Source organism: Crocodylus porosus, unplaced genomic scaffold (genome assembly GCF_001723895.1).
Source record: "Crocodylus porosus isolate Cpor-Errol unplaced genomic scaffold, CroPor_comp1, whole genome shotgun sequence".
Classification (NCBI taxonomy): domain Eukaryota; kingdom Metazoa; phylum Chordata; order Crocodylia; family Crocodylidae; genus Crocodylus; species Crocodylus porosus.
Window position 1 is genome coordinate 90,192,795 of NW_017728918.1, and position 23,853 is coordinate 90,216,647.

Consider the following 23,853-nt stretch of genomic DNA (forward strand, 5'->3'; position numbering starts at 1 on the left):
CTTTAGCTGTTTGTTTCTTAGATGTTGTATTTAAGTGTTTTACAGAAGGACCTTGGCACAGGGTCCTTCACTTAGCAATAATAATGTTTATTTTAGTTACTATCAACTTTGGACATGATACATCATGTGTTTTATAGGGAAGGGGGAAGAAGCCCAGATTTCATGTTGTGAAATTAAAAGTAGAGGCAGTCTAGATGTCATTTTCACTTTAATTCTTACAAAAAAAGTCAATATAAAATGGTTTGACCTAGACTACTTCTGTGATGAGACAACCAGGTTCTGTTATATCTAAATGCTGAAATGTGGCGAGGTTTGGTTAAAAATCCTTGCTATTGATCTCTCTGTTGATGGCTCTCCATGAAAGAAGAAAGTAATTCTGATTTCCTTGAGATTCTTCATCACTACTTTATTGGTGCTTAGTTCTTTAGCTCCTACAATGAAATCATGTACTTAGCTGCTTGAATTAATTGCCTTTGCTGTGGAAGTGCATTTGTACCTGACCAGGTGCACACACTGCCAGAGTCTCCTGACAGTAAGAAAAATAGCCTACAACATTGGTGACCTTGAGATAAATATTAAAGTTGACATCCATAGTTATATGCTTCTGAAGGAGAGATCTGAAATCAACTGCAAGCATATGCAGATCTCCTATTTTTTAACCTGGTATAGTGTCATTGTCTTCAGTGGGGTTACTCTCAATTTCCACTGGGATGAGAGCAGTCTTCTATGCACACAGGCAGGAGTTTAGATTGGAAAAAAGAACATATTAAGCTTCATGATTAAAGGCAACTTGTCACTCATGTTCCTTCTGGGCATGTCTACATGTGCACTTTAATGTGCAGTAGCCTATTTTACTGTGCATTAAAGCATCACATAAAAAAAGCACGATCATGCTAATACACAGTAAAATAGGCTACTGAGCATTAAACATCATTTAAAAACCATGAGACTTCATTACTGCACATTAAGGCAACCTAATGTGCATTTCTTTAGTACCTTACATTAGTGGTACTAAATTTAATGTGCATTAGAAAAACTGCATGTGTAGACATGCCCTGTATAGCGAACCCCTCTGCAGCACATTGAACCAGGTCAGAGCAGCCCTGGGCTGGCAGGATGAGCCCCCGGTTCTGACCCAGCTCAACGTACTGTGGTCCTGGGTGCATATGTAAATGTGGAGGCTGCGTTAATAAATGTGTGTGGGTGCATTAAACTCTGGTGTGAACTGCACCAGAATTACTTTCTTTTAATTAAGTGTGCCCAGTTACAACCAAGGTGTGTCACAGTTTCAACCAGGGTGCAGACATTTTACATGTACTGATAGAAATGCCTGTATGTGGTCATGTTGAAAGGCTTGTTAGATCCTCTGCCAATGCCAACTAGCAAAGTTTGCCAATTTTTTTTATAGGTCAATATTAAAAAACCCCTGAAGTTTTAAATTTGAAAAAGTTCCTCCATTTCTTTTACCATCTGTACAACTGGTTGAAACCTTTTGGAATGTCATGATTCTCCCTTCCCTTTATTAATTTTTTTGATCATCTGTAGTTGGGAACGTTCACATGAACATCCATCTGGTAAGAAGTGTCCTGTGATAATTAGATCATTTCATGTAGGCTGCCAAGCAGCATTCAGATAGTAACAGCATTTACTAATCACTGCTAAATTTGGTACAGATTTGAATTATTTGCTTCAGCATACAAAACTGTATACTTGCTCCAGTCCCTTGAGCATTATGCATCACATGGCATTCCTTTTAATGAAGAAGTGCTTAGATTTTTCTCATCTGAAATATACCATTCAATTCAAGTGCAGCTTTCCATGTGGCAGAAACATGGAAGGTAGTGCACTCTCATTCCAGCAGATGTGTTTGTGGGCATGGAGATAGTTGTTGCCTTCCTTCCTTCTATTAGCCGTATCTCATAATTTGGAATAACTGTCATGAATTTAGAGCTGAAAATAAATATGCCACATACACTTTCCTTCATCATATTCCCTTACCTTTTAGTATACCAGATAGGCTTGGTTTGCATGTGACACTTTTGACTTGTTGGCACTGAATGGGAAGAGCAAGGGAATCTGAACAGAAACATACTGCTCCATCTCCTTACTTTATGTGCCAACAAATAGAGTCTTGCTGTAAATACTTTCTCCACTCCTGCTACATCTCAGTAAATGACTCTTTGTTGCTGAAGAATGTTTTATTTTCCATGCAATTTTCAACATGTCTCTTTGTGGAAATAGTAAAATTACTGTATTAGCTTTGTTTCTTCCTGCAGGCATTTTAATTTCCTGTAATTACCAATGGTAAGAAGTAGACTTCCCCTTTGCTGGCATTGCAAATAGAACCTTTTCTCTCTGTCCACTTCGGAATCCAAGATGTATTTTTTTAACACTTAGAACATTACAAAAACTGGATTTTGCCTATTACTGTCTTAAAATCCTATTTCGGAAAACAGTGAACAAAAGGATGTCTCTGCACTACAACTTGGGAATCAGAATGCTGTGTACACAGCTTCTAGGAAAAGCCTCCATGATTTCACAGCACTACAATGCTGGCTACTGGGTGTTCACTGCTAGTTGCCCCTCTAGCGGATTGGGACAGGGGCCTGGGACCTACTCTTTCCCTACAGCTTTTTCCTAGTCCCCTGCTCCCAACTGGGGAGCCAGGGCCAGGAGTTCCCTGATGCTGGGGCAAGGGAGCATTGTCCCTGCCTGGGCTTCAGTGGTGGAGCCTTCCCTGGCAGCAGGCAGCTGTCCTGGGGGCAGGGAGCAATGTCGCAGTCCCTGCCAGGAGACAGCTGTATCCTTGTCCCATGCTCCCTGCCAGCTAGCATCCAGGGGGAGCACCCAGAGGGAGCCTAGAGCTCCACCTGGCTGCTGAAGGGGGTTTGTGCTGGGCTGGCAGCAGTGGGAGCAGATTGCTGACATGAGCAGCAAATCTGCTTAAAGTCTTTGTATGTGTAGACACCTGTCCAGGAGAATTTACTGCTCCTGGAACAAATGCATTTGTAGACACACCCACTATATACTAATTCAGGTAGTTCTGAACCAGCCCTTCACACAGAGTAAGAAAACATCCTGTGCAGATGGCAGATGAAGAGAGTATGTGGAAGATTACACATGCTGAAACACCTACAGTGTCCTGTATCCTATAGCTTACTGTCCTGATGTGCCAGTCATATTCCTATGAAGTTGTACAGATGGGAAACGGCAGAATACATCATATCTCCACCTCAGCCTTCTTGTTGGGCAGCCTCCTGGGAGCAGGGAAATAGGTAGAGAGCAGTAATTGTGCATTTCACACTCCAGGTTTTATAACTGCCTGCCTCTTCTTTGAGCCATATAGGAGAAGTAGGGAAACTGTTTTGTGGAGTTTCCCATTGGAAATCATGTATGGCCCAAGCATGGCATAGATTTAAATCGACAGTTGCTTGTGATCTCATGAGAATGTAGGCTCAAAAATGGTTTTGTGTGGTTGATCTAATGTTCAGGGGAAAAGGCCAGCTTAGCAGACCTGCCCCTTATCAGTCTTCTGTGTCAGCACAAGTGGTGGAGAGTAGACAGATCAATTCTGTCCAGGCAATGTATCCTCTCACTAACATAAATGATCCCCTAGGAGAGAAAGAGATTCAGTATTTATGCAACTGAATCACAGTCAACTAGTGATAACTAAGACTATGGATGAGGAATGCTAGGAAGTACCCAAAGGGAATGTCTGTAATGCTGACACTTGTCTTCTAGGAAACAGGCAATGAACACAACCTCATTTTACGTAGGCACTAAATAGCTATCAGATGTTACAACTTTTTCTCACTTCTGATACAAGTTGGACTGGAATTTGTAACCTAGAAGAAAAAACAAAAACAAACTCCCTGACATTACTAACCACTTAACCAACTTGTCATCTTAGGTTCTTAGTGACGTAAGCTGATTGCTTCCTGCTGTCCTTTTGCACCCCTGCCTAACCCTATCATTTCTTCTGATACAAATAAACCATTAAAAGCTGGTCAGTAGCTATTAGAAAACAGATCAAACAAGCTGACATTATTCATTTCTGTCACTACAAACAGAAATACGTCTGCTTTTTATTTCACAGTCCTTCATTTGCTGGTAGTCTAGTGTGACATTTCAGTACTAATGAGAAACCTCACTGACCTTTTAATTGTCTATATTTTGCTATGTTTGCATATCTGACATTTCAAGAGAATAGCAGGATATAGCCTGATGACTGGAAACAAGTTTCTTCATCTTCATTTTCTACATCTGTAGAAGCTTTACTTGTAAAATTGTCACTGTGGCCATTTCAAAGGTCCAAAGGTAGCACACTGACATTTTGAGTGCCCTATATTTATAAGCAAATTATTTTAGTTAGAAGCTATGGTAACTCTTACTTGGTAAGGGATGAAGTCCTGTGCTCTTTTTTTCTTGGCTTTTTTTAATACCAACTGTAATCTGAATCTGTCATATCCCTTTTTTCTCTCTCTCAGCCAAGTCTCACTTCAGTTCTACACAAAATCTCTTATTTTAGATAATACATCAGAGATTTTAATGCATCAGAGATTTTGTCTGGTACAAAGGCCTGGCAGGACATTGGGGAATCAGCTGAGGCATCCATATCCTGCCCTGACACCTCAGCTTGGTAGCAGTTATAGCAGATCTAACTTATACCACCACCCTCATTAATTTTTTGCCAGTGGGAGTGTAACAGGGTTTAACTTAGAACCAGGCCCATTGATTTCAATGAAATTTCATACAGCATTAGTGAGGGTGTCAGAAACTGGTCCTTTGCAAGATAAAACAGTAAAGTGTATTATGCCATAAAGCTGTATTTGCAGACATTATAACTCTTAATAAGTAGTAGTAGAAACTATTAATGGACATCTGGAAAACTTGAAAAGGATTGCTGGCTCAACAATTTTTATCGAAACATCATTCAGAATTTAAACAACATAATTTTGCTAATGGTGTGAGCAAGTACTCAGTTCAAGTGTAATTAACAGAAAGCTGTCATTTTGAGGAGGGTGAAGGGAATGTTAGAGGCATACAATACAGGAGCTAATTTTTCACTTTAGCTATCAGTTGTTTTCAGCATTCCAAAATTATTTTCCTCTGAAAAGGCTGGTTTTATGAAGTAAAATGCAAAAAGTGGATAAAATGTACAAAATGTGGATTGTTATCCTTCCCCTGTTGAAATCAATAGCAAATTTGTATTGGTTTTAATGGGCACAGGCTCAAGTCCTGTAGACACACAAACATAATCCAGCCCAGGGAGTGTCAAGCAAAGAATATTCCCCAGTATGGGAAAACTCCCTGAAGGCCCCTGAAACTTTGGCAAGCTTGAGCGTTGAGTCAGACTGCTGCGCTGCTTACCTTTCGCAGTTGGATCCTGCATAGTTTTCTTTACAGACACAGCGCACTACTCCACTTTTTCTGTAACAGGCAACTGCAAAACTAAAAAATATTTAAATAAATCAATCAAGATCAGCAACACTTATGACTAACCCATGTCAACATTTTTTGCAGCATAAACATACATTATTTATGTGACCTAAAGCTTAAGGTAACCTGGGGTAAGCACCATCATCTTCTCTTGATATCAATAGCACGCAAAGGACACTGTACACGATACAAGAGACATTCAATGCCTTGCCTTTTCATTTAATCTGGAAGGCATCATGCATGGCTGTAGCATGATACATATAATAAAATATACTGACTTCCTTCGTGTAGCCTAGTTCAGATGTACTTTCATACTCTTACACATGCTGTATATTTTGAATAAAGAGCTTGTGTTCAAGGCAATTGTATATTTCCTATGAATTTAACTGTGCTCCCCTCCCCCTCTTTTTATTTTAAAATGTTGAAGCTGATGTATTGTTTTCAATAGGTGATGGATGGAGCATTATGGGAGCTGAAATCTGTATTTTTTACTACAAATAGGATACAGGACTAGCAGCGACAGCAATTTTGTCTTAATACAGTCCCAACAGGGCCATCCCTCAGACCTGACCTGCAACTACCAGGTGCTGTCAGCTGGCACAGCAGCACTGATGTTCATGAATCTATACTCAAACCACCTGAGGGTCCTCTACCATCTCTAGGAGTGAACAGGTGAATCATAGAAAATTGAGTTGCAAGGGACTTCAGTAGGTCATCTGGTCCAATGCCCTGCTCAAAGCAGGACCATCCCTAAGTAGATCGTTCCAGACATGGCTTTGTTGAGCAAGGAATTCAAAACCTCTAAGGATGGAGATTCCACCACCTCTCCAGGCTACCTGTTCCAGTGCTTCACCACCCTCCTACTGAGAAAGTTTTTCCTAATATCCAACCTAAACTTCTCTTGCTGCAACTTGAGACCATTGTTCCTTGTTCTGTCAGTTAGTCTATACATCCTTTCAGTCCTTAGCCTCTGCTCAACCTGCCAGAAAGAGTACTGATAAGTGCTAACTGTTGGAGTGGCTTTATTGGTATGGTATTCTAACGCCCTGGTTTCCTTTACTTTTTATGCTTCAGGCCTGAGTTTGAATTTTTTGAAAAAAAATAATGGCATCACAAAATGTGAGACCCAGAGGCTTTTACATGGGGTTTGATTCCAAAGAATGCCCATAGCGTGATTAGTGAAGGCAGGAAGTGCCAATCCCTACACAAGTGGATGAGGGCAACACATCTTAGCTGCAATTACACTCAAGAACAATTATGAAAAAAGCATTTGTAGTCAGTTTAGAAAATATGTGACTAGGTTCCCTTCTGAGCTGAAACTCACTTATCATCACTGGGCACCAGTGTACAGTCAGGTACGATGTGCACGTGTCTTACATTGGAGACTCCTTGGTCCTAGTGGTAACCATCTTCTAATTTTGATCAGTTGGCTATAGTTTTTAAAGGACTATGCACCAACTGAGAATTGGCAGAGCAGAGCTTCTTCTCTGTCCTAGGGTATGGAGTTGCTGACATAATATCAGGCTCCAGCAACTTTATGCCATCTGAGAGCTCCTGTAACCTACTGTAATTTTCCGTTGTGCAGGAGTAACCAGATTCCATCCTTTCTGGGCGCACCTACACGTCACCCCACAATGACATAGCGATATGCTACATGGCCATATGCTGTGCTATGGCGATGTAGTGATTATGTCGGTCTACACATGATTGCCAGATACATCATTGTAGTGGTGCGCTCCTCTGTTATAGTGCACTGCTGTGGCAGCAAAATCTAACCATGAGCAGCATACACAGTGCAGTAACCACTCATACTGCTCCATGCTTCAGTACTTCAAAAAGGACGTACTAAATCATGCTGCCGTAGCAATGTTGCCATACAGCAATGTGTAGAAGCGCCCTTTGTGTACTAAAAGGCATAGAGGGGTGAGAATAGGGGGACAGAGCCTGACTTATGTACTGTTTGTCTCAGGAACAAGCAAAATAAAAAGTGTGTCAATAGTTGCTTCACTGTTCCTACTGTATGTCTAAGGGATGATTTCCAGAGTAGAATAACTATGTCTTGTTCGGAGACATTGATATAACTGGACAGAAGTTAAACTGAGTCTTCCCTCATCAGATTCACATGTTATCTTCTGTAATATTTTAGTGGGAACTTTCCAAGCAAAGTACCACCCTTTGGCAGTTGTCCTCTTCCTTTATATAAGAGAGTTCCTCACTATAGATGAAGAAATCACACGGCAGTTTAAAGTTATGAAGAAAGACCAAGGCCATCCTAGTCCTTATATTTTAGACATTTGTTTTAAAAAACAAAAAACAAGCAAGCAAGGAAAACCTCACACAACTCATAAAGTTCCCTCTAATTTAAAATTCAGTAACATCTGTTAGAAATTGGACCAGTCTCCTTTCCCTTCCTTCCCCTCCGCCCCCCACCTGATGATATTACACTTTAGGGGACTGTTATAAAACTTCCCAGGATAATAAACATGAAACACTTGGGACAGACAAAAAAAAAAAATCCTAAGAACAACTGTGTCTGGCAGCTTAGTGATTTGGATGCATTGTTGGCCAGTCCATTTGAGTGTTAAAAATCCATTGGTTTTGTTATTTTTAGGGATAGCATTTCTGTTGCAAAATGGACGAGCAAGAAGTATCTTCCAAATATTTTCTTTTGAAGGCTTCTAATATATTCCATATTTTAGCTTTATGGGAGAGGTAAAACTAATGTTTACCAACAGATGGGGCAAGAAATAGGAAGAAATAATTAAAAAGGAAAGAAAAAAGGATGTATTCTTTTGAATCAGTTGTTCGGCCATGAAGATCACATTACAGATACAATTATTATTATTTATTTTTTTGTAATCCAGTACTGCCTGCAGGCTCCAACTGATTTCAGGCCCCTACTGTGCTGCATGCTGTAGAGATGCTATAAAGACCTTTTCTATCCATGAGAGGTGTTTAAAGTTAAACACCAATAGATATGTTTCAAAATGAACTATGATGCTTGTTTTATGTACTTTTTTCTGGGTAAAGTCAGAAGATTCCATGCCTGTACAATTAAAAGGGATCTTTATTAAGATACATTTTAAAAGATAAATTGGCCAGATACAGCTAGCATTCCAAGCAGGTGTCACAAGATAATTTCCTGGTACATCCTTCAGATGCCTCACTCCTGTAAACCATGCTCTGCTACCTAAGGTCCACGCAGTTTGCTACAAGAACACCACTTTGAGGTCTGGGTTTCTTTGTGCTAGTGATATAAAACAGGGAAAGAGGAAAGCTATTGCTAGGACACAAGCAATAAGGTTCACATCACTTCACAACACAACAATTTTAGGTAGTGTCTTCTAGCTTGGCATTCTTATTTTCACTTCTTGAGATAACTCAGATGTGACCCTTTAAAAGAGCAGATGGTTCACTGAAAAATAAGCTGCATTTGAGGCAGAAGGGAGAGCAGCCATTTAGATGAAGTAATGTTCCAGTTTAAAGGGAAAGAAAGGGACAATTTAGCACTGATACAAAAACAGCAACAGGACCAATGACAGATGCACATTTCTGCACATTATGATAGCATTAAACCAGACATGTTTCAGTAAGACTCTCAGCAGTCTGATTTCTAATTATATTACCATTGCTTGAGTAGGAATACAGAATCACTAATAATCATCTATGGGGTATGCATAAACAGTTTTGAAAGTAAAGTTTCAAAGCATATTCCAGAAATTCTTTATCTTTAATTGGTCTTTTAACATTGTAATCAACTACATTAAGTGATATTAGGTTCTGGGTCTATAAATTGGGTTTAACTTACATTTAAAAAATTATATTAACACTGAAAAAGTTGTGATTTAATTGAATATAAGTCACTGATAAGTCCCCTAACTTTTATGATGTGGAAATATGTTTGCAAGCAAAAGCACAGCATGAATGATTATAGGGAATTATACTATCCTTGCCTGATACTTGTCCTACTGAAGTCAATGCTACATCTTCAACCAAATTCATTCAGAGAGGTAGGTCTTACAGCCATTAATATTGCTGTAGAGCTCAGGTGAATATTTTTTAAGTGCTCAGAGAGCATCAGTATAGAAAGATATTTACAGGAAAAGGGGGAACTGACTTGAAGTGGATAGAGCCCAAAGCTGAATTAGAATTCTGTTACTGATTTTAGGAAAGGCAGAATTACACTCAAAATACCCAAATAAAAGACACAATACAATTATGCAAAAAGCTAAAATGTGAAGGGCTTTATCATAAATATTTTTATAATCCCAGTTTTACATTTTTCTATTTTTGACACATTTTGTTACAATGAGAATGAAGTCCAACTTTCTGTGGAACAGAGGTAAATGTAAGTTTAACTAAGGAAATCGCTTATAATGAGGAACATTGGGAGAGAATGCATCAGATGCTCCACAAAACTAAATCAGTCTAGATTAACTGAAGTCAATGGGGTTATTTTTATTTACCTCATCTGACTGTCAGGCCTGTACTTTCAGGAAACCTATATTTTATTTGACCACTTCAATATAGGTCAAAATGTATGGTATTATTGAAAAAAAATGCAAAACAATAAAGTTGCAGCTATGTTGTGGCCCTCAAATGTCTGGATATCATGTATAAGGGAACTGTGACTGCAGACTAAAATGGTTGTCGTATGGTAATCAGCCACCTGAAAAAAATTAAATTGCATTTGCTAAACAAAATGCCATGCAACTGTTCTGTTTCTACTGTGGTCATGTTATTGACCCAGCTCCTGAAACAAGAGGAAATAATGCACTCCACTTGTGAACTCATTCATTTGGTTCGTCTTTTTAAACATAGTAAAAGATCTTTGTGAAGAAAACTGGGCATCTTTCTGTGTTTCTTCCTCCCTCTCCCTCTCTCTATTCTGCTCCTCCAGCCCCTACCCTCATGAGATCTCTCTGATCTAGTCAAGGCTGTCATGTTTTAATGTTTTATAAATGCTATTTCCCACCCCACAGTCTCCTTGTGCAAGTAGCTGTTGGGAAATACTTTGTAGGACTTAGGACCATTAGGTTTGGTCCAATTGTTATAATGATCCTGTGCCTCTGAGCAGCTGAACAAAAAACAAGTCTTCACAATTCAAGGTTGTGCTAGAGTAATCCTCTGGTAGCCATAACAAACATCTTGAAAGCAAGGGAAGAAATTCAGTCAAGGAAAGGCTGATGGAAAATTAAACGGAAAATATAAGGAGGAAATAGCTGGCTCACTAAAAAGAGTGTCTTACAACCTCAGTGATAGCAACCTCTCCTCCCTCTCAATCTAATGGTATTTACATAGATATTTCTTCAAATGGGATATAGGTTTCAAACAAGAGAATGAAAATTTCTTCAGTTATCTTTGTTATGCCATGACAGGTTACTAATACAAAGTCCCCTATGGTGGTTTATTTGATAGTTTTGAAAGCACAGAAATAATGACTGCTGTCAGTGTTCTTCTTTCAGCCTAGACCTTTGTTGTCTGACAATCTTCAAAGTCTCATATTGAAACCAGGCTATAAGTCAGTTGAAATTACACTCTAATGCGTCCTCCAGCATTTTGTATGTCTCTACTGAAGTTGGATGCATAAAATAGCAGACACTGGGATTTCATGAATTGTGCCAAGATACCACTTATTTGGGTGTCTGTCATGTTATGGGCTTTCTCTGATCAATTTCCGCACGTTTCATTGGTATCTTATTCCAGTGCCTACCCGCGCGAAAGGGATGGTATTGGCATTTGGGAGGCTATTAAAAGACACTGTACCATTGAGGAAGCTTTCCTACTTAGAAAAAGAGCTCAAAGCTGTTCAGATATTTTCCTCCTCTTTGCTTGTAGGAATCAATGGGAATGACTGAAAAAATATGGCTTTAAATCAAATGTTATTTTCCTTTTTCCTTTTCACTCAGTTATAAATTTAAACAAATGAAAATGTGGGAAAATGTTCTTTTTGTTTTTGGAAGTGCAGCAATCTGTTTCTCCTCCCATATCCAATGAGGATTGTTGCTTCTGGCTCTGAACTCAGAACAGAAAGGGCACAAAGAAAAGAAAAGAAAAAAGAAAAGAAAAGAAAAGAAAAGACTGTTTTACGTACTTGGCAAATGATGGCAAAGGGCAAGGGCAAGGCTGGCAGGATGTGGGCACTCCTCTGAGAACATCAGCAATGAAACCATCCAGGCATCTTTCACAGTGCTCTCCAGTTGTGTTTCTCTGGCAATCCTTCAAAAGCAAAAAGAGTGACAAATGTTAGAGGAAGGTGATGCTTAATTCAGGCTGAGCAGAAATGATTTAGGCAAGTTCTTTGCTAAGCAGAACAAGGACTGGTGCCAGATCTGAACCCTTCAAACTACTAACAGATTAAAATGAACCTGTTTGTAACTGGCAATGCATGACAAATGAAGATGTTCTGAACAATTGGACTGCCAGAGAGGGTGGACGAAGTGGCACACAGGATGAAGCTATCAGTGAGGGCATGTGCATGGAAAGGCTCTCTGAACACAAAGTGTGCCCTGTATATTACCTAGAAATGTCATTAGAATTCAGATTTAGTGGTCAGGTCTGTTTAGGAGCTGGATGCACTGGAAGGAATGATTAACTGCCTGGCACCAAGCCAAAGTGAAAATTGCCCACTGGTGTATATAAGCATCACAGATTTCAGTACAGATGCATGCTTATTCAGGGAGAAAGGGGGTTATTCCATGAACTCGATGACTAAAGTGAACATCAAGGAAAAGTGTAGATTAACAATGACTAATAGGCTGGTGTCTTTGCTTTTTTTGTTACGTGAATTTTACATACTCGGATTTATTACTATGTGTTTCTCCTGGTCTTAAAGAAGCTAGCACAAAGGAGGCAACTTAGGGGACTGCCGTATACTGTCTTCTGAAAAATATAGTGCAGGAGCTTCAATATTAGTTTTCCTATTTTTCTCTGACATACAAAATAATCAGGCAATAGCCCACCTGCTTGAGAAGGGTTTTAATCTCCTTTGGTCAATATTTGGTAAAACCAATCCATAAAATGAGCAATTTATCAGCTCACACAGAAAGGGGCAGATCCCCAGCTGGTATGAGTTGTCATAGCAATGTTGTAATCAGCAGAGCCAGGACAATTTATGCTGGATGAGGATTGACACCATGGTATTTTATGGTGATGATTATAAAGCTATGCACCTGACTACCACTTCCCATAAAAACCTCAAGCCATTTTGAAAGCTATTATTAATTAAGTCATTTAAAGCGATGAGATTAAGTAAGCATTGATAAATTGCCTATTTTACAGATAGCAAATTGAGGCACAGATGAGTTAAGTGAATTGTCCATTACCACTCAGCAAGAGAGTGAATATTATAGAGCCAAAAACAGAATTCAGGAATCTATCTCAGTCATTTCTACTTCAGCAGGGCGTCCAGAAAATGTTTCTTTGGGAACAAAAAAATCAAACCCAACCAAAAATAAAAGAAAAAATCCCCTCTCTACTAGTGAGTTGTCTTTAAAGAGACTGGGTTGGTATGATTTTCTTCTGCGTTATACCTTGTGTAATAGCGATTGTGATAATCCCAGTTAAAATTCTTCCTGTACATCACTTAGCACAGATTTTTGACAGCTGGTGGGAAATATTTTGTCTTGGGTTAGTTTGTCAGATATCATTGTCTAGAATTCTACATTTGAAGCTGGTATAGGTGATATAAAGAAAATGACCTTGGTGCCTTAGCATCTTCTCTAGTAGAAATTTAATCACATCAAAAAAATCACAGCATGGTTAGCAATTGGCACTCTCTGGAATAACAGGGAAGCTGAAGGTCAGGTTTCAGGTGCATTAGCAGAGCTGCAAGATGAAGATTGTACAGTGCCTGCCAACAATACAGTTGACTTACAGCAATCAACACTACATTTCCAGGAGGACCAAATTACAGGGGAATGAGTTTATTGTGAGCCACCCAAAAACTGTACATTTGAAAATTCCCCTTGAACTACAGCTGTACTGCACTGTGCTGTACTCTGTGACAAGGGGAGCATGGAAAAAGAATTAAAAGAGGAAAATGTAATGAAAAAAACAGTAGTGATTCCTCTGAATCATAAACCCTGAATCTGGCATCATAGATCCTGCTTTGAATTAGATACACTAAGATCACCTTTACATGTTGGTATAAATTGAGAACTTTCACTTACTCATGGCTAGAGGTCACCAGTCAGTTTATATCCTGCATAGCCTGCACCCCCTCGTACAACAGCTATAAATACACAGCTTGAGCCAGTCTTATTTTCTTTGAATTTTATATTATTCCCTTCTCTTTAGATTGAGGCAGGTTCTGATCAGAAGAGCCTAGACCATTTTAGATTCTGGATGAATCCTGTGGGATGACCTGAGCTGGTCACTACATGTGTTTTAGCCTCATCCAGGTTATGTCAAAACTGATAGTTAGGCATAGCTGTACACTCATCATCAAGGCCATATGCACTGATCATCTGTATTGAAAAACAATGCACTGATAAACCCCTGAGATTGAACCTGGAAGCTTTGCTGAACTTCTAGTTATAAGGGTGACCCATTCCTTTTTGCAGTGGAAGTCCACCACCAGCAATCCCATAATTTCCTGTTCCCTTCCTATACCACATTTATACCCCACATCCCCTCTCCACTGCCCATAAGCAGAAACAATGGAAGGAGAAAAACTGCTGTTCCCTGGAAGGACTTCACTTTGCATGGTGCAAAGGAATCTGGGATGCACCTTAATATGACTTTTGTGAAATAAGATGCGAAGTGTAGTTGGCTAGATGACATAATGTAGATGGAGGAAGGATGGTTTATGTAGCCCAGGTTGAGAATAATCTCAAATTCAGTCTTTACAGGTATGATGAATAACTATACTAATGTACAAAAATTATGATAATTGTTTATTTACACAAAGCTATATATCCATGATGGGTCCTTACAACAGACAAAATATGAAAAGCACAATTTACAACTGTTCTTTACCTGAGGATTTTTTTATATATAGATGCTAACAGCTGTGCTACACTTAGATTTTAAAAAATGACATGCAATTGATTGATATCAGAGTGATATTTGGAACAAAGTAGGAGAAAGCTTGGAACTATAGATTCGATTAAACATCAAATGGGGCTAGGAACGGAAGGAGTCCAAAGCAGGATGGGGAGGAGAGAAGGTTAGACAGAAAAAATAAATCAGACATGGTGCAAGAGGAGATGTGGCATGAAAGAATCTGGAAGGCTAGTACAGTTTCAAGAGGTGGAATAATCATGCAATATTCATACATGATTATTTACTATCATTTCCCAAGTCTTCTATAGGGAATATTGCATCATGCAAATGGTCAAAGTTGAAAGAGAAAGGATGGCTTTTTGATTCAGGCATTGAACTAGGTGTCTTAGGAACTTTAAATTCAGTCTGGCTTTGCCACAGACTTTCTGATTTTGCTTTGGGCAATTCAGCTTACCTATCCGATCCTCAGGTCTCTATGCATCACAATGGGTATTGCTAAGATAAATTCATTGATGTTTTCCAACTGCTCAAATACTATGGTGATAAATGCAGTAGGGAAGCAGTGCACTTGGTGGTACTTCTCATATCTGTGGTGTTTTTCTTCCACTGTAATGGAGATTGTTAACAGAACTTCATCCCTAAAGACCTTATTAGCTGAGTGCCTCAGGCACTTTCAAGTGTGATTCTATTCAGGAAAGTGACTATATGGAAATGTTATCATCTTATTCAACAAATCTGATTCCCTGGTGTACTCGGGGTCATACATTTGTCTTTGGAGGAAAACGTGTCTTTATGCTGTATACTTCCATTAGCATTCCAGAGCCAACATATATTCTGTGCATTTTCAACAGAATATATCTATGTGAAACTGAGGAAGGGAAAAATGACACTGGATTTCAGAAGTGTTTCTGAGGACCCTAAGAGACTGGGATTTACAATTACAGAAAAACACATTTTCCTTTTTTAACTGAGCACATTTTTTCAGAGAAATAATTCGAGAAACAAGAAAGATGGAACTCCACAAGGCAGATTCACTGAGTTACCTTTCAGAGAGTACCAGGAGAGGAGCACTCCTAGACAGGGGTACCTACATGCATTTTTGCCTGCATATTACCATGTATTTTGCACCACTGTTTTGAGTCACAAATTTTACTATGCTTACAACCTTTATAATCCCAAATCCTCTTCTGAAAGAAGATCTAAAAATTAATTAAAACTTTTTCTATTCTTATTGTTGTTTTTTATTTTATAAACATGGAGGGAATAAATAACAAAAGGAAAACATGAAAGATTATGGTAGAGTCCTTAAGAGACAATGCACACTCTCTGTCTCCTCAGGTAGGAGTGCACATGTTCAACTGAACATAATATTGGTCACATTTTAGCAGAAAAATTAAGGTGCATTTCAGTGAAATTAAGGACATAGCAGCTGCATAGATTTGTTATTCTAAGTTAAAATTTTAACCCAAATCCTTTGCAGATAGCCATATTAATACAAGTGGTATTATTACAAAACCAAAGTCAAGTCAGTGATGTCCTTTAAAGCTTAGCTGGCTTGTAAGTGCTTTTAAATGAAGATACACTCCACAGTATGTAATCATTCATATACCATTATATCGTCAACAGCCTGTCAGATGATAGAGTATTCTGAATGCATTTTCCTATGTTAGACAATGTCAAGTTGTTTGAATTGCTACAGTCTTACAGATTATTATAAATCAAGGTGAATGAGTCTACATAGTCTTTATTATAGACAGCCACACTTCATGTATTTTCTGCAGAAAAGATTATTCTGTGTTAATATTATTCTCAACTTGAGCTACATAAGCCATCCTTCCTCCTCCACCTACATTATGTCATCTAGCCAACTACACTTGGCATCTTATCTCACAAAAGTGGTATTAAGATGTATCCCAGATTCCTTTGCACCATGCAAAGTGAAGTCCTTCCAGGAAAAAGCACTTTTTTCTTCTTTTATTGTTTCTGCTATATGACATTGTCTGACAGAAGTCATATGAACTAAGTGTTCTAGAAGGGTATGTTGGTGTCTAATGCCTATTTAGTCATCTAAACTTATATTGAATCATGGGGAGGTTAGGCATCTTAATAGAAATTAGGCACCTAAATATGTTGTGGGTGTAGCCCTAATAGCGTGCGTACGTTTGATTAGGCAGTAAGGCTTTTTGTTTTGTCTTTGTACCATGCCCAGTGCAATGAGCTTCTGATCTGTGAAAATATTATATTATTATTATAGTGTTGTAGAAAATTGAATTGTCTCCCTGTAATGGCACTGGAGCAAGTTGCCCAGCAAAAAAGAAATGTTTTTACAGAAATGAAAATAAATGAAGATTAAACAAACAACTGCCTCAAAAAAGCAAAAAACCTCACAAAGAGAGACTTTTGTGAAATAAAACAATGCTTCCAATATGTCAAACTAAATTCCACTCTCCTATCCATTGGGGAAGGGATGGGGGAAAGGGTAAATATCAGCATTTGCAAGTAGAAAGACAAATATACTTTTCTTGTTTGAACAAATGTAATACCGTTGAATTAGGTGCATGTATGGTACCTACTTTTTTATTTAATGCAGTTGATGGCAAAACTCTCATGATTTCAACATGAAAAGGAGTAGGTTATCTGTGAAAGTTGGAGGCTGAATCAAGCCACCATCATCAATTCAGAAAATGATTTCTCTGTTGAAAAGGGACTATTTTTAATGCAATGCAACATGGATAACTTTTCATGAAGAGAAATAGTTTGGTCATGATTATTATTCTAGGTGAATGGAATATAAACAAGTAAATCATATGGTGGCAATGATGCAAACACTATGTACATGTGTATACTCTTTGGATTTACTTTTTAAACTACAGAGATGGGCTTGAGCCACAATGTACAGCTCCAGATGCAAGCTTTCTGGTCAAGCTTTTGCAATATGTATTCCTTCTGTTACAGAGATGGGCAACATTGTCTACTTCCAAAATCGAGACTCTGGTCTCAAAACCATCAAATTCATGAGATTTAAAAATACATAATTTGACTTTTGCTTTTTAAGCCTCTTAAGGTTCAGATTTTGAGCTTCTCCCTCAAGTGATAGAAATTTACTTTTAGTGTTTTGAAGGAAAGCTGAGTCTCTTACATAACAGCATGACTCCAAATTGCTGAAGCTTTAAGGAGAAAAACACCAAGTATTGTGTGCCTTGCAGTAAAATCATGGGAGTTGGCAGCCTTAAAGAGGACTCAGCCACAAAATCTGGATTCAGATCTAATTTGAATCTACTGACCCTTGAGCTTATGTCATGTCTATTTCATAAATTAAATATGTTTTATTCAAGCATGCTGATTAAATTTTAAAAACTGCATTTTCTCCATCTGTGACCTTCCCTAGCTTGCCATGTATGAACAAGTAATATTGCTGCAATCAGCCCTGTCTCAGCAGTGCTGACTACTTATGCCCCACACATCTGAGAAAGAAGCTACTTTGCTTTGCCCCTGTGTATGGCAGTGACTCCCAAAGGATGTGCTGCAGCCTATGAATGTGCCACAAGAGCAATGGAAGTATGCCACAAGATCCCATTGTGTGAGGAGATCAATGCTCTTCTCCCACATCTGGCAACCTGTATCTATCCCACCTACTACAGTGGCACCTGAGGGTGCTCCTCTGAAGATGGCCACTGCTGCTGTCCTTCTCCAGGCATCCCCAGACCATGCTCCTAGCAGTGTGCTCTGCTGCAAGTGGGCAGGCAGGTGAATGCACTGATGGAGCTATTTTGTGCAGCAAGAGAGGTCACGGGGGTGGTCGCCAGTATATGAGACTCTGCAGGAGCAACCTTAGAAGCAGGTGCTGCCCTTGCCCCCTGAGGTGCAGACCAGGGGTCAGGGCAAGGTAGACAGTAGATAGAGCAGGGCACAGCAGGATGAGGTCCAGCCCTTGCCTCCCTTAAGTGGCACCAGCTAGATCAGTGGTTATCATCTTTTTTAGTCACAAGGCCTCTCTCTTTTTTTTTTAATTTAGATCTATCTCAGTGGATTCTAACTGAGCTGCCACAAAATTCAGAAAAATTATGGAGGGGTTCCTTGAGGTTAAAAGGGTTGAGAACCACTGGCATAGAGACTAGTCCTTTGCTTAAAGGAAGATGTATTTTGTGCTATTTTTTGACACTACATCTCAGCACTGGCATGATTTCCTCCTGCAGGGGCATGCAATACGTTAGGTGTTTTGAAAAAATATATATATACACATGCCATTTTGGTGTTCTGCCAATTTTAATCAAGAAAAAAAATGTGCCTAGGGTACCAAAAGTTTAGGAAACACTGGTGTAAAGGAAAGAAAGTGCCCCACTTGAAGTTCAGTGCTTGTGATGACCCCTCATCTCTGAGCCCTGACTGGTTTCTCCTTACCAAACAAAGTGTCAGAGGCCTTGTAGGTCTCATAGGTATATATTACCTTTGTCCTTCTCAATGTTGGACAGATGAAGTCCATCTGTGCGGAAGGAAAGAAACCAGTTGCAAGCTGCCAGGTTACTCTTAGAGTGAAAGGTACCTAATATGCTGCAGAATTGTGCCAACTCCCTGCTGGTTTCCCTTAGTACTTGATGGATGGATGTAGATCTGCTGGCTCCTCTCCAAACCTGCCTTAGCAATCATGTGGAACATATTACCCTCAAGGGCAGAACTGCCAAATCGATTCCAACCCTTCCATTCAGCTGTAAGCCCAAACACTTAGACATACAAATCATTCTAACGACAACGTCCTCTATTGTTAAAAATTCCGTAAGAGGCTTGAATGGATTCCAGTAAATCTGTCCTCTATTACCATCATGACCCTTTTATCTTTGCAGTTCCCCAGAAGGGACTCTACCATAATCACCAGATACCTCAAATGTACACGGATCTTATATGCAGCACCTTGCAGAAAATAAAGCACCAAAAGATTTCTAGGAATAAGTCAACAGAATCCTTTTCTGATTCTTTATCTTCGGATTCTGTTTTGTGTCGCCAAATATACATTCACTGATCAAACACTGGTATACTGTTTTCCCTCCATTATTAATAACAACCTCAAAAACTACATCAACCTAAAAAATGTCACCTCTGTCCAAAAATACCTATGCTCCAGACAGCTGTCCTTGCCACTTGCCATTTAATCCTTTCACCCTTCCACTGCATGTTGAAATCATTGTCACAGCCCTTTACAAGTAGACCCAACTGGTCTCCACTCTCAAAGGCATATACCACTATCTTTCAGTCTGGGCTGTTGAGTAAGAGTCACATGTCTCCTTCTTAAGTCCACTCCACATATTAACCTGGGCTGCACTCATTGGTGATGTGACCCGGGGGGGGCATGGGGGGGGCACATGCTCCCCAGATTTCTGTACTGACACCAGCCCATGGGACAGAGGGCTGCAGCCTGACTGGAGCCAGGGCCCAACAGCAATGGGGGTGGTGGTGGTGGCATAACTTCTGCACCAATGGCAGAGCATAGACCTGCAGCCTGCCTGGACCCAATGCCTGGCAGTGGCACGGAGTTGTGTGCTCCCACTGAGAGAGTGGCACAGAGTTATGTCCCCCTCCTCCCCCCACCACTTTCAGCACTTGTTTCCTATGGCTGCACTGTCTCAGAAAATTTGTAGGCTTGCTGTTTCAGCTATATATGCTATTCAGAACATTTTAGAGCAGATGATGGTCTGTAACCATTACAAATTTATGGTAAATTGTAAAGTAATTTGAAGCACAGTAGGATTCTTCATTTTACTATCTGCTTCTCTCCTCCTTCCCCCATCCTGCAAATTTCACTGGGAATTTAAAATGGAGAGCTTCCTTCTGACTAGCTCAGCTCCAGCTTGTTGGGGAGAGGCTGAGGGAGGTATAAAACACTCCTCCATATCCTGCTCATTTCTTTTACGATGAAGCCTGATTGCTTATGCTTTAAGTTGGTGAAACACATTTCCTCTTGTCTGCATTCTGCCATCTTCAGCTGCTGTAATTTCATACATGAAGCAAGTGATATGGACTTACAGCCCATATTGAAAATTACAAGGCAATGGAGCTGGTTGGCTTCTTCTCTCTGACTGCATAACTGAAGAGAGCACAAGAAGACCTTACAGAGAGCAAAATACTCAAGTCAGCATAGAGAGTGGATCTCCTATTCTAGTAAGGCGTGGATGAATCATCAATGCATGCAACAGGGCTGACTAATGGCTTTGAGACATTTTTGATGTCTATACAGTATTCTACCATAAATGCAGTTTAGCCTCTACCAATTGATGTCTCTTCTTTTAATTGAAAGTGGTCCTTTCCTATATTAGAAAATAGATGGATTGCACAACTGTCCAGTTTTAATTAAAGGATCAAATGATTGATCTCTGCACTAATTTTACACTAGAGTGTATAAAAGGAATGCTCTATAAGCAATTATTCTTTGTGTTTGGATACCTAATGAGTGTGCTGATTTATTGATTGTGTATACTCAATAAGCTTTAAGAAACTCCATGGGATAGATTTATACTCTATAAATAAGTTTGAAAGGAGATTTAAAAATAGAACCCTAAGATAAATAGTGATGTTTGTAGAAATTAAAGAATAAATACTATACCTTGGGGCAACATGAATAAGCTTTCAATTTTCAGTAGATTTCAAAGTCAGAGCAGGAGCCAATGAAAATTTCATATAGTTTCTCTGCTGTGGGAGCCACAGCCACTAGGCTGATTTTGGGGATTTGCATGCAGAGAAGCCTAGAAGCATGTTTATCACATCTGATCTTATAATTCATCTCTGCTGGAGCAGCTGGTGCTTCTCATTTTCATTGTACCCAAGACCCATGCACTTGTTCAGTTTGTGTCTTAGTTATCATCTAAAGTAGAAAACAAATAGAACAGAATTATGCCTAGGTTGTTTTTTTAACCATTTCTTGCACGAACTAAAATGTTTGACTTTTTTATATGTCATCATTTTTTTTAAAATTCCTTTTAGAAATTGACTGGAGAAATGTAAAGACATTTCTTCTTACTTTTATGGATTTTAGATAGATTTAGAAAAATCTAGGGACATCTATGATTTAGAGTTAACATAGTCTGTGACTGCAATTAAAGATCATCACTTCTTTGATAAACCTCCCATCGCTTATTTAAAGCAGGAAGCTAGTAGGAGCAGAAGCTCCTTTACCTAGCTGTAGTAATACATTAATGATAATAAAACCATAGTGATATGTATACAAATCTATTCTTCTCTTGCCCTTTTCAAACAACTTTTACCTAAGTTATTTGGATGTAGAGGGCTGATCCTATCCATGTGTCCTGCAACCTTACTATGTGGCTTGATAGTTACCAGTGTAACAGAGGAACAACTTGCCTACAAATCTGGGGGTATTGCAGACCCAGTATCATGGGGTCCTGTTCCCAGGAGCCTCCCTGTGATGTGAATTCCCTTTCTTCTGTGTGGCCTGGCTCCCTCCTGTGCTCTTCTAAGCTTTCCAGCTGCTGTCATTATCAGGTTCTTCTAGGGCCCTGTCCACTATTTTCAATGGTATTGGATCAGATGTGGAATCAGCTGGAAGAGGATAAGGCAGGGGCTGGGTGGCTCAGTGAGATTGTGCTGCCTCAGAGGGGAGTAGACCCTAGCTTACAGATGGGGCCCCTTCTCCCAGTGAGGTAGGGATTTTCCCAGAGCTCTTTACGCAGTGAATACAGGCATACCTCGTTTTATTGCGCTTCGCAGGTATTGTGTTTTTTACAAATTGAAGGGTTGTGGCAACCCTGCATCGAGCAAGTCTATCAGCGCCATTTTTCCAACAGCATTTGCTCACTTCGTGTCTCTGTGTCACATTTTGGTAATTCTTGCAATATTTCAAACTTTTTCAATATTATTATATTTGTTATGGTGATCTGTGATCAGTGATCTTTGATGTTACTATTGAAAGAAGTTCTACTGTGGGTAAAATGCTATCAAACAGCATCGCATGCTACAGAGAAATCTTTCGTGAAAGGAAGAGTCAATCAATGTGGCAAACTTCATTGTTGTCTTATTTTAAGAAATTGCCACAGCCACCCCAACCTTCAGCAACCACCACCCTGATCAGTCAGCAGCCATCAACATCGAGGCAAGACCCTCCACCAGCAAAAACATTATGACTCGCTGAAGGTTCAGATGGCGGTTAGCATTTTTTAGCAATAAAGTATTTTTTAATTAAGGTATGTACCTTGTTTTTTTAGACATAATGCTATTGCACACTTAATAGACTACAGTATAGTGTAAACATAACTTATATGCACTGGGAAACCAAAAAATTCGTGTGACTCGCTTTATTGCGGTGGTCTGGAACTGAACCCGCAATAACTCCGAGGTATGCCTGTACATGGAGCAAGGGCTAACTGCAGAGGACTTTGGGTAATGCTTCATCCATAGTCTGGTGATTAGACAGGTCTTCCCTGAAATGCAAGTTCAAATACTCTCCTGGTGAGGGGACCTAGAGCATGGGTATCCTGTTCCCTTGGCAAGAACCCTAACCAGTAGGTTTAGATCCTTCTTCTTTTTCTGCTGTTTTTGCCTAACTAAAATTTCAGGACTTGCTCAGCCTTACACGTATACCTGCAGCTGTCTGGACAGAGTATAGCCCTACTAAACATGTTTAATACGCTATGGCAGGTAATGCTGAATTGTAGACTGTGCTTAAGTGTATAAAAAATTGCTCTTTCATGGTACATACATAGGTGCTGGGGTGGGACCAGGGCCCTTGGGCCACTAAGTACTTGGCACCTCTGGCTACATATACACCATTTAAGCATGAATAGTGAAATTGGATTTAGCCCCACATTTCTAAATCTTCTCTAAGTTTCATAGTTCATAGTTTCATAGTTGGTAGGGTCAGAAGGGACCTAAGCAGATCATCTAGTTCAACCCCTTGCCATGGGCAGGAAAGGATGCTGGGGTCAAATGATCCCAGCTATGTTGCTGTCTAGCCTTCTTTTGAAGACCCCCAGGGTAGGGGCAAGCACCCACTTCCCTTGGAAGTTGGTTCCAGCTCCTAGCCACCCTGACTGTGATGTAGTGCCTCCTGATATCTAGCCTGAATCTACTCTCAGTCAACTTATAGCCATTGTTCCTTGTTACCCCCGGTAGTGCACGGGGCAACAGGGACTCTCTCATTGCCTGCTGGTCCCCCTTGGCAAGTTTATAGGTGGCCACCAGATCCCCTCAGCCTTCTTTTGTGGAGGCTGAACAGGTTCAGGTCCTGTAGCCTCTCTTCATAGGGCCTGCCCTGCTGCCCCCTGATCATGCAAGTGGCCCTCCTCTGGACCCTCTTGATGCTGTCCACATCCCTCCTGAAGCGCGCTCAGAACTGGACACAGTACTCCAACTGTGGCCTGACCAATGTCTAAGTAATTCCTTTCATTCTTTCACCTTTTGCTA

The 23,853-nt window shown here is 39.8% G+C and overlaps 1 protein-coding gene across 1 annotated transcript in view; it reads right to left on the bottom strand.

Moving 5' to 3' along the window:
• Positions 1-23,853, bottom strand: part of LAMA4 (laminin subunit alpha 4) — a 172,598-nt gene that overhangs the window by 99,934 nt on the left and 48,811 nt on the right. The window contains exons 3-4 of the mRNA XM_019537929.1: positions 11,534-11,658; positions 5,371-5,451 (exon numbers count right to left, since the gene is read on the bottom strand). Of these exons, the coding sequence (XP_019393474.1) occupies positions 5,371-5,451; positions 11,534-11,658 (206 nt within the window). The remainder of the gene's footprint in view (positions 1-5,370; positions 5,452-11,533; positions 11,659-23,853) is intronic.